The 11,110-nt window shown below is 38.1% G+C and overlaps 2 protein-coding genes across 3 annotated transcripts; one reads left to right on the top strand and one right to left on the bottom strand.

The window, feature by feature from the left end:
• The first annotated feature begins 324 nt into the window (after nucleotides 1-324).
• Nucleotides 325-7,101, top strand: LOC105058174 (uncharacterized). The gene is made up of 4 exons (XM_010941013.4): nucleotides 325-655; nucleotides 752-990; nucleotides 4,850-4,957; nucleotides 6,861-7,101. Exons 1-4 carry the CDS (start codon nucleotides 517-519, stop codon nucleotides 6,978-6,980), a joined length of 606 nt encoding a protein of 201 aa, XP_010939315.1. The 5' UTR covers nucleotides 325-516; the 3' UTR covers nucleotides 6,981-7,101.
• A 149-nt stretch (nucleotides 7,102-7,250) lies between these two features.
• Nucleotides 7,251-9,743, bottom strand: LOC105058172 (probable inactive poly [ADP-ribose] polymerase SRO3). Of its 2 annotated transcripts, none has more exons than XM_010941011.4 (4): nucleotides 8,680-9,743; nucleotides 8,340-8,581; nucleotides 8,097-8,233; nucleotides 7,251-7,548 (listed from the first exon to the last, which is right to left on the bottom strand). In XM_010941011.4, the coding sequence occupies exons 1-4, from the start codon at nucleotides 9,660-9,662 to the stop codon at nucleotides 7,450-7,452; spliced, it is 1,461 nt and encodes a 486-aa protein (XP_010939313.1). In that variant the 5' UTR covers nucleotides 9,663-9,743; the 3' UTR covers nucleotides 7,251-7,449. The 2 variants fall into 2 exon arrangements, with proteins under 2 accessions (XP_010939313.1, XP_010939314.1); XM_010941012.4 differs by having other exon boundaries at nucleotides 8,097-8,161.
• Between the last annotated feature and the right edge of the window lie 1,367 nt (nucleotides 9,744-11,110).

Here is an 11,110-nt window from a genome sequence, read left to right as displayed (position 1 = left end):
ATATGGATGGAGAGAGAGACGTCTCCAGCTTAGGATTCCCGTAAACTGCTATCTTCGACGGTGCTCTCAATTCCACACATTTTGGTCGCAAATGGAAGTGGAACGAAGAATCTAGTAGGCCCCCGTTCGATAATGAAGTGATCGAGGATTTTAGCATTGCCAGGGCATTCTTGGGCCATATAGTCCCACAATCCAACGCATCGACCACCACGTGAAAGTTACACGTGGACGCAAGCGCACCATGCACGTAACCTGGCGTCTCCACGGCCGCACGCAGCTACGGCGCGCAAAAGAAAAGAAGCCGCAAAACAAACTAAGTGATTCGTTTGAGTACAAAATCCATAAATCCGACGGTCCCCGTGGTTCCTCATCTGTCATTATTACTCGCCGTCTGCACCGTCCGTACGGTCACCGTAACCGCCGTGGTGACCGCATCCCATCCCCCGCCGACCATCCGCGCTCTTTCTCGCACCCTCGAGAGAAACCTTAGGTTCCCGTTTCCCAAAATTGGCAGCCATGGCTTGCTTCCAGCTCGCCGGACCTGGCCTCTCGCCGGCCATCGCCCTCCGGACCGGCCGCGTGCCCTGCCGCCTTTCCGGCCACGGTGCCCTTACCCTCCGCTGTCGCCTCCAGGAGAACGACAGCGACTCTAATGGTAGCACGCCTCCTCCACGAATTCGGTGTCTATTTGATCGAAAGTTGGATCGTTTTGCTTGGTTTTTATTGGGTTTTTTTTGGAGTCTGGATCCAGGGGAGGAGCCGCCGGAGTCTCTTTTCATGAAGGAGCTGAGGAGGAGAGGGATGACGCCAACGTCGTTGTTGGAGGAGAGCAACAGGGAGTCTTCGTACGAATTGGGGGAGGAGGAGAGTGGCGCCAGCGGGAGGAGCAGGGGTCAGATGAAGAGGAACGGGGTGGCATCGGTGGAGTTCGAGAAAGAGATATCAGACCAGAGGAAGCGTTCCATGGCGTTGAACAGCGAGGGCATTAAGGTCGGTACCCATCATCTGCTCCCCATTTTCCCTCCGCCATCCCAATTTAGGGCCTGTTTGGGGAGTCCAGCAGGATTGGGCTGATATATCATTCTATCGATTGAAAACCAGAATTAATATAAAAAAGGTCATTTTTTTGCCACCATGGGTTGATGAATAATGTGATTTTTAGCACATTTGATTCTGTTGTGATGAAAATTAATTAACGAATTGTTGTTCTTTTAATGTGGATTTCATGTTAAGTGTCTTCAAAATATAATTCATGACTTGTGTTTTTGTTGATGGATTACTAATGAGCAGAAGTTAAGATAGCATAGGACAGCTCGTCATGAGGGAAAAATTTGGGGGGATGCCATTTTTAGCAAGTAATGGGAGAGAAATTGGGGAGGATGATTAAGAGAAGATAGATACAAGCAATTAGAAAACAGAGTAAAGAAGACAAATGATCGAATTCTTGTTCTTTGAAAGTGGATTTCATGTTAAGTGTCTTCAAAATATAATTCATGACTTGGGTTTGTGTTCATGGATGACTAACGAGGAGAAGTTAAGATAGATTAGGACGGGTTGTCATGAGGAAAAAAATTTGGAGGGATGCCATTTGGACCAAGTAATGGGACTGAAAGGGGGGGGTGGGGGGGGGGGGGGGGGATGATTAAGAGAAGATAGATACAAGCAATAAGAAAACAGAGTCAAGAAGACAGAGGGGAACATGTGAGACTGGAAAATAAGAGTAGTCCAGCTGCAATAGTTAACATGAGGAATATGGTGGAAAAGATTAGAGAATAGCTTCATATAGAAGTGAAGAATCATTTCAAAGGACTGAAAAGATGGAAGAGGTCATTGCTATCCACCAATAGAAAGATGGGAATAATCAATCCTGTTCACCAGTAGGCATTCTGGGGTGAGGGGGAGGGGCTTTCTTATTCGTGGGACCACCAGAATAGGTTGCTTTCCTTGGAAACATAGGATGGGGGTTGTGTGAGAGTCACGAAAGGAGATATTCTCTCTATCTTAGGAGGATGCTTTTGTATGCATACCACTAACAGAGAAAGTAACATCTAATAGAATATATTTTTGAGATTATTTGGGCTTGGTTTTATCCTATTGTCATTTCGTCTCTTTTTTACGTCTTCTCGATATGGAAGATGATTGTTCCACAAAGTTATCTTATTCTTATTTAAGAGAAAAATCTGTCTTTATTGGGTAGAAAACAGTTTTCTTTTTCTGTTTTCTTTTCCTGTGCTGTATCTTCAAGTGTCTCCATGCTCAAGGAGCATTTCTATCAAACAATAGGCAAGGAGTGACAGGTGTTCATTCGGGTGGCACAGCATGTTTGTACGACAAAGATTAAATCATCAGTCAAGGAAGATTCTGTAAAAGATTTTTAAGAAAATGCACAGTTAATACATAAATAACAATAGGGAACTATTTTTGTGCATACTAAAATATGACCCTGATATGGTATTATTGACCAACAAACATCAAATTGTTGTCAATCAATGCACTTCCAAAGTCAGTTGAGGAATTTTTGTTTTTCAATGCAACAAGTTTATGGCTAAGCATTCAACAATACTGACACATGCAAAAATTGTGAATTGTAGTTTGATCATATTGCTTGCTTGTTAATGGTCAGTGATATTATAACTCATCCTTCTTTATGGACACTATTTTGAGGTTTAGAGGGCAGCTTTTTGGTTGCCTGAGTTGAAATATTTCAACTGTAATGGGGATTTACCTTACCTCCATATTGTCTTTTAAGTATGGGAATAGCGCCTCTCTTGTCCAAAGTTGTCTTAATTAAGAATTAAATGTGTAGCAGGTGGAATATAGGTTAAGAGCTTTTTGTAGCTCTTGAAAACCAGACAAGTCATACTTTGATTCATAATTCAACCTTGAATAGATGGACTTGAGCTTCTCTAAGGAAAGAGAGATGTATGCAAGTTGACAAGATGATCATTAATAGTAACTAGTCAGAATCAAAGGTAACAACCATAGCTGAGATGATGGACCTGACCTCCCATTAGTTTATCGGAGGACATACGCCTTATTTGAGAGAAGATGGACCTGACCACCCATTACATCAAGGATGAGGTCATAAGACAGCCTTGAGTCCTAAGTATGTTAATTGTTGGAATACTTGTCAAACTATATTATTATATCCTAAATAAGGTATCTACTTCTAATTTGTACTTTGTACAATTTTATGATTGGGCAAGTTATCAACCTGATTTGTTATATTTGTCTTCTTTTGCAATACGTATATCATAGTGGCTGGGATAACTTATTTTCCTTATTCTTTGGAAATTTGTGTTTGGTCATGCTACTTGCAAGTTTCTGAACCAAGGCACTATAAATTCATGTAATCTTTCAGGTGCATAGATGACTTGTGCATTACCAAATGTCTTAACCGTTGTTCAAAACATTGTACTAATGAGACATGGTCTAAGAATGGACTTGTAGTTATCGACCTCCTTACCTTCTTACTTTAATAAACTATGTTACTTGCCAAACAAGTTGGCCAAATTAAAAATCATTTGGATATGAGTTCTGGAATGTGTAAGTTAAAAGACATTCGATTTTAAACATTAGATACTATCTATTTGGAAGGGGGAATAGCATGCATAAATCTAGACCTTTAGAAAAGGTCAAGTAATTGACACTATATAATTTAAATTCATATACATGGTATGGGCAATTTTTTCAAAAGAAATATGATTTGGGCATCTTAATAAAGATTAATGAGGTTTTGATACAAAGGTTGATTGGACTTATTTTGAGGAGTATGGAACTATGGAAGGATATATGGAGGGCTTACATAACATAGTTGAAGCTTTAAGAAAGGAATTTGATTAAGGATTCAAAAAATTTATTTCAAACTAACTGATCCCGGAGGATCATCAAACTCGATGTAGATCACTCTGGACATTATGGAAAAGAATTAGATGGGGTTCAGGAGTGAGATCTATCATATTGAAAAGCTGAATCACCTGCCAAACTTTTGAAAACCCAAAATTGCTTGTAACATGTCTAATTGATGAGGTTCTCTTTTTTTTCCCTCAAATTAGGTAATTTTTCAAATACTAAGGTATGGCACGATCCTAAAAGGGTGCAGTGCACCGAGCGATCAAGACCAAGTTCCATCAATTGTGGCACAAAATGGGCCAATCAATGCAAAAATTTTCTTTTAAGAAAAGATGTTGACTAGGCATATCTCACAATTTGGAAAGAATTAGACGAAGCGGCCGAAAAGAAAGTTTGATATAGAAGTTGGGATCTATCTCATATAAAATTTTAGTTTTTTTTTTCACTAGTCATATTTATTTTGGGAAAGCTGTCAATTTTTGTAACTAGAAGAGGAATTTGACTTCAATTGATAAATAGTATTTTGTAACTCAATTTTATTATGTTGATGAAAAGGGGGACCTAGACCTTACTTTTATCAATTTTTCTATTTTTTAGATTTCTTTTAAAGAGATTCGATTTGAGCAGATTGAAGGAATTTCTTCCTTTTCCTCAATCGGATCAATGATAGAGTGAGGTTTTTCTTTTTTTTTTTTGATTTTGGTAATTTACTTCATAGTTATATATTTATGTGCTATTCATATGTATTATTTTGACAACATGTATGCCTTCTTGGGCGTCTTGGCTGACTATGATGTTGTTGTTGATTGTTAACTATCATGGCAATCAACATCCTCTTATGTATTATTAGTGCCTCTGCAACCCATATTAAAACCTCTTGATTTTGTTGACCGTATTAGCATAATTTGGTTTGTACTATGCAGTTTGGCTAGCCCTGATTTGCTTGCCTCCCCTCATAAGCATGGGAGATTTTAATGCGCGGTTCTTCTTGATGCAGGGTTTGATTCCACGGGCAAAACTGCTTCTAAGTATTGGAGGCACGTTCTTTTTGGGTTTTCAGCCTCTGATTCTGATTACTATCACACTTTTTGCAGCACTTTACTATGTAAGCTTTTAATCCTTCCCTTCTTCCAGTTGTTGTTTTATGTTCTAAATTTTTCTTCGAATTCATTCAAAAGAAGCAATATAATGCAAAACATTGTGGTTTATCTTAGTTCAAATGAGTTACGGGGGTCTTTGAAACACATAATCCCATGAAACATAGTGTCACACATCCTAAAGCGTGTGGCAAAAAGTCTTCCAAAATCATAAAAATAACATCGTGAAGGAGGTGGTGTCACATATGGTAAAGTCTGCAGTAAATTCTATATCCAGCGCACAAGCAACACACAAGCTTTTTTAGCTATGTGCACATGTGCAGACATCTTATAACTATATGATGACTGAACTACTGAAAGGTGATGTACTCTTTTTCTTACTCCGACATCTCATTCTCTTCTCCAACCGTATTTCTATGTTTATATTGCTACTTGTCCAATCAGGATACATGGGAGTGAGAATGGAAGATACAGGGGTTGGATGTAATATGATTATAATACATTCTACTCATCTTAAGCAGTTGGCTTGCTCAGTCATGTAAGGGAACCCCAACAAGAGGGTGCCTGATCCCTAAAAGTCATTTCAAGTCTGCATCAACTCAGCGTCCATGATGATAACTGCATAGTGGAAAGTCAGAGTGTGGAAGTTTGATGATCTAGGCAAAAGAGAATGTAAATGTAAGAGAGTTTATAGGTGGAAGAATGTGGCCTTAAAGCACATTGAATGCAAGGAATAGGACGAACATCAAGTGAACAATGACAAACATGATTCATGAAATCGTGTTTTGTTAGTCTTAAATTTGTGATATGGAAACATTCCAATGATTAGAATCTGCTCTTTAAGGCTTCATTACCTTAGATGCTTATGCGGATTAGCATATAAATATGGAAAAGTTTTCTAGTGCAGAATGTACTGTGGCGGGAAGAAGGTGGAAAATGTTCTGTAGCTATTACTTAGGATAGACAAGTAGCAAAGACTGCATTCTAACTTTCAAGTCCTTAGGATGCAAGGCATACTTTTGTCGAGGGTAACTCTACATATTTCTTGCATTAAGTTCATGTCTGAAAAAAAGTACACCACACCATCCTGTGAATGCTTATAAGAAACTGAGGATATTATCAGAGAAGTTGAGGTTATTTGGTTATGCTTATAAAATCACCCTTAGCTTTATAAGAACAAGTTGCAAAGAAGAATTTATTCATAAAACCAAGTTAGCTAAAGACTTGTTTTGTATTGTGGCCTTGATTGATGTCTTTCAAACCAAGATTCAAGTTGGGACAAGAGGTGTCCCGGTCCAGTTCGAAAGTGTGAGAAAATTGGACCGGAATGGGGTTGGGACTCTAAAATTCATTCATATGGGGAGAGAAGAAGGAAGAGGAAGGAAAGAAAAAAAAGGGGAAAAAAGAAACAAGTGAAAGGAAAGGAAAGAAGAAGAAGAAAAATAAAAATGATGAAAGAAAAGAGAAAAAGAAATAAAGGAATAAATAAAAAATAGAGAGAAAAGAAGAGAAAGAAAGGATGGTAGAAGAAAAAGGAATAAAGGAAGGAAAGAAGAAAAGAAAGAAAGAAAAAAAAAAGGAAAGAAAGAAGAAGGGGTGATACACTGAAGATATCTATCGAGATGTCTGACTAGGATCGACATCAGGATGGGACGTCCCATTTCATGGAAAAACCAGGACATGCACCCTCCTCCCATGGAATTTAAAACCTTAATTCAAACACAAAATTTATGAACTAGTAATTCTCTGTAGGAGTGACCAAGGGAACTTTTATGCAGAAATGGTTTGTTGAAATGCTTTCTTAGCAACTTAGTTTGTAAAATATTACTCAGAATTGATGGTTTACAGGTTGCTTGCCTCCCAATCTAGTTTTTTCCAGCAACGTAGAACTTATTTTTGTATGATTTGCAGTACTTTGGGCCAAGTTTTGTGCACGATGCCAGCAAGATGCCAGTATCACCACCGTATATAGATCCATATACACTTCTGGAAGACGAAAGTCTATCTCAAGTGGCTCCACATGTGAACTGAAAGTGCATTAATATGCTTCGAAAATGTCAAACAAAATTCTTCAAATAGGCCTGTAATATTCTTTCACTGTTTGTAAATTTGAATATTCTAGCTATAGACTGGAACTTGTTGTTACTGCTCATGATCGATGCTTCTTGCAAGTGGCCCACTTGATCTTTTTTGTTAACAAGTCCGGGCTCTAAAGTTCTTCTGCAATTTAAAACAGATTGTTTTTGAATAATTACAAGCGTTAACTCGTGTTCTAGTGGATGTTTGACCCACCAAAGTAAAAGGCAGAAAATTAAGATTGCCACAGATAATATATCAGCTGTAACAGGACAGAAACTATGTTGCAGTTTGAGGCATGAAATGTCGGTCATTAGACATATCAGATGGTTGGCGATGGTCTGATCAAAATCACAATTATGTTCTCTTTTGCAAAGAGAAACCAACAACAAACTTCTACTTGATGCCAGAGACTCTCTTTTCATCAGTATCCTCGGATTCTTCTGATTATGGAAGCTAATAGCTTGTCACCAGCGGTGGACCTCAGGTGCTTGATAAAGGTGTCTTTGCTCATCTTTCCTGCCTGAATAAAAAAAAAAAAAGATGCATCGGTTTGGACAATCTGATCTCATTTTGATTTGATAACGGTTTGGAATTCAGCAAGGATCGCAATTACCTAATTCTTTAAACTATATGTGAACTAGAAATTAAGAGAAACCAAATCATTTCATAATACAGTTCTGTATAGTGAAAATGATTAAAGAATATTACCAAAAAAAGGTTATTTGTTAAAGTTCTGAACGTGCTAAATCTCTCTCCCTGATGTCTTTCTTTTTCTCAAAATATTTCTGCAAATCTTGATGAATCCAAATATCATTTTATTGATAAATTTTCTATGAACTTAATTAAAGTATAGATATACATATATACATATATGCATACATGCATATAAACTGATATCCATTTTTTTTTTTTTCCAATCATACAACAAGCAAATTTAATTCATTTAAGAGTGAACTCTTAATCATATATCAAAACCAAGCAAAGCAATAGACCAAGTAACTAAGACCATATTGGAATTCAAGACCGATATAATATATGTTTCATGGGAAGCTTGCGGTAAGTATTTACCTTGTAATGATCATAGGATATCTCTATATCTTGTCTTTGTGAGGATGAAAGAGATCTTCCCATATCTGCAAATAGTTTTTGGAACGACAGACTTGTTAAAGAAGGTTTCTTTGATGGATTCATGATTCTCCCTGGATCTGAGTAGATCAGACAAACTCCATGAGCTTCCACCAGTCATGTCAAAAAGGGCCAGAAAATAAAGGAAAAGAGGGTGATCACAAGAAAAGATGGATAGGCCAATACCTTGAGATTGCTTCGAGGATTTGAAACTCACAACATACTCAGGAAGAATGCGAGTATTCATGCAAGTACTCCACAGAATATACCATTTCGGGTTCTCGAGATCATCGACGCCACTGTCGAAGTCCTCGCTGCTAGGATGAAACTGGAGGGAGCCTGCCTCAACTTTCTCAGACCTTCCCATGATCACCCGGCATAATATTACGTGCCTCTCGCCATTAGCATCCACTTCAGACAACAAAGAACTGCAACCATTTAAAAAAGAATAACCTCTTTAGTAGATATGCCATGGAACTTTGATGATAAAAGACAAACATAAGCATGAGACTGAGATTTAGATTACCTTGCGAATGGAGAATGTGGTGGGGAGAGGTGGATGCCAACACCACAAGCATCAGAACCTAAGGTGCTGTTGTTAGGCTGCCCGAAACCATGAGAAATGACGGCGGCGACATCCCTTGCCGACGTTCCATACCAACCAAATTTCACATTGTCATCGCCCCGATTGGCCTTCGTCATCTGCATCTGTATCTGAAAAGCTTTAAGTCTGGAATTCCCTGAGGGGCTGGAATGCAAGCATTTGTGGATCGAAGTGATGACCGTCTCTGGAGCAAATTTTCTCATTCCATCCAGAAATAACTTCTCCACCACCTTGTAATATCTATCTCCATCTCCCAGCACTTCAACTCCCGTCCATCTCGGCCTGTCGAAAGTTGCAGCGTTGGAGGGCTCAGGACTCTCGTCGGAGTGTTCTTCGATCATCTCAAACTCATCTCTCTTTCTCTTAAGAGAGTTATTACAATCTGATGGTCGCTTATCGATTATTATATTTCTCTGCCTATCCACGACTACTCTTGGGAAAAAGCATTGCCCGTTGATATCAATCCAAGCAATAGAATTTGAAATTCCTGTTCGCATATCAATCTGAATCATACGTTGGAAGTCAAAAATATATGAACAATTATCAACAGTGACCTCTAAAATGGCCGTGCCGGCGACGAAACCAGCTCTCAAAATATTGAACACTTCGTAAGGGAAGTCGGTCCATGAGTCGTCGCAGAAGAAGAGGAACCTGGAAGGAGTGCTGCTCTTCCTGAAGTTCTTGAAATCTTGATTCAGACCAGTGCAAGAGGAGGGATCAGGTGAAAAATTTGACCTTTGGAGCGAAGATGCGCCGGGTTGGCAATTCTCGATGCCACTAGGGGAGCTTTTCTTCGAAGCCAGCTCGTTCCCGTTGGAATCAACTATTCTGGCCGTGAGGTCTGCTATTGGAGAGGCTTCCTTTCTCGCTATAGGGATCGAGAAGCCAGGGTTTGTCAGCTTCATTATTGAACAAGGGAGGAAGAAGGGGTGGTGTTAAAAGAACAAGGGAAGCATTCAAAGTAAACGGCTATTAAGAGGACCAAGTTTGAATTTTGCCGCAGTCCATTGGTCTATTATAGTTTACGGTGTAGGACAAGAGCGTCTTAATTTGACCATATCGACCTTTCTTGGATGTTAAGCTATCTTTAATTAATGACCTTTTTTTTTTGGTAAGAAATTAATGACCTTTGGGGCCAGCTTCAGTGAGAAGCTAGAATAGAAATATCATGTTCAAATGTCGTGCAAGTCTTTTCTTTTCCCACTTTTTATATTAAATTCAACGATTAATTAGACGAGAAAATATCTAATGACTTCAGAAAATATTTGACTTTATCGATTCACATATTGCCACTTAAAGTATAAATAAATTTTTGGAACTTGTAACCTAAGCCATGGATTTTTTTTTTTTTTGGTAGAACCTAAGCCATGGATTAGATGAGGATATTTTGGGCCATTTAAGATGTGCATGAGAGAGATTTGGGTTGGCCACGTAAGGGGCGGAAAGGTCATTTCGCTTTGCAAGCGTTTAACTTTTGTAGCAGTGACTTGCGGGTTAAGGTACATAGAGGGGATCGACGGAAAGAGGCCTCTTTTGCGTAGTTTGCAAGCGGTTGTCACGGGCGTGTGTTGCTCTTCCTTTGAGGCCAAGCAAAGAACAAGGCAAAAGATTCGAGGAGAGTTTTTATTGTGAATGTGTGCTGTGGGGGACCTGGATTGTGGGTTTACAAGGTCAGAATTCCACCTTATTGACCTATCGACTCCTTTCTTTTCATTGCTATTTTCCTTCTTTTGGTTGGATAACAAATATGAACCCCACATGGAGGAACTTTGAATCTTGATCTCTTCTAGAAAAGGGATCCAATCCTTCTTCCACTTATGACTTAAAAGCTAAATAGACAAACATATCGTGTTGCAACAACAAGGATTTCTTATTTAAAGATCCTTGCTCAAGATTGATAACTGAAGTATCAATGTAAATTATACTGCATCATCTTATCGATTACTTGTCTATGTTCTTCGAGTACTCAAAGAGAGTACAATAATAATTCAGCAGTAACCATACTTATAATATGATAATTTCTATAGGTTAAATTTGTACATATACAAATTATATTCTAATAGAAAATAAAATAAATCTTGTTAGATAATCTAATATATATATATATATATATATATATATATATATATATATAAAGTAGAAATTGAGAGAACGTAGATTAGTAATTTAAGCTATCCAAGTAAGCAATAAATTATCATCTATGAATACCATTTAGATCAAAATCAAACTTCAATATGCTACGTGAAAATAAAAAAATATGTAAAAAATATTATATTCTTAAAGTATTAAAAGTATTTTAAAAGAACTCATTAAAAACAGAGAGAGAATGAAAAGTATTATGTTATTAAAGGAT

This window comes from Elaeis guineensis, chromosome 15, assembly GCF_000442705.2.
Source record: "Elaeis guineensis isolate ETL-2024a chromosome 15, EG11, whole genome shotgun sequence".
Taxonomy (NCBI): Eukaryota; Viridiplantae; Streptophyta; class Magnoliopsida; order Arecales; family Arecaceae; genus Elaeis; species Elaeis guineensis.
The sequence above is the reverse complement of the archived record's forward strand: the minus strand, read 5'-3'. Positions and strand labels throughout refer to the sequence as shown.

Excerpts from the sequence above, each read along its gene's own strand:
- LOC105058172 (XM_010941011.4), bottom strand. The coding sequence starts at position 9,662 with ATGAAGCTGACAAACCCTGGCTTCTCGATCCCTATAGCGAGAAAGGAA. Across the intron at positions 8,234-8,339 it reads ATCCTCGAAGCAATCTCAAG|ATCCAGGGAGAATCATGAAT; the intron begins GTATTGGCCTAT and ends TGATCTACTCAG. Across the intron at positions 7,549-8,096 it reads TATCCTATGATCATTACAAG|GCAGGAAAGATGAGCAAAGA; the intron begins GTAAATACTTAC and ends TTTTTTATTCAG.
- LOC105058174 (XM_010941013.4), top strand. The coding sequence starts at position 517 with ATGGCTTGCTTCCAGCTCGCCGGACCTGGCCTCTCGCCGGCCATCGCC. Across the intron at positions 656-751 it reads GAACGACAGCGACTCTAATG|GGGAGGAGCCGCCGGAGTCT; the intron begins GTAGCACGCCTC and ends GTCTGGATCCAG. Across the intron at positions 4,958-6,860 it reads TTTTTGCAGCACTTTACTAT|TACTTTGGGCCAAGTTTTGT; the intron begins GTAAGCTTTTAA and ends TATGATTTGCAG.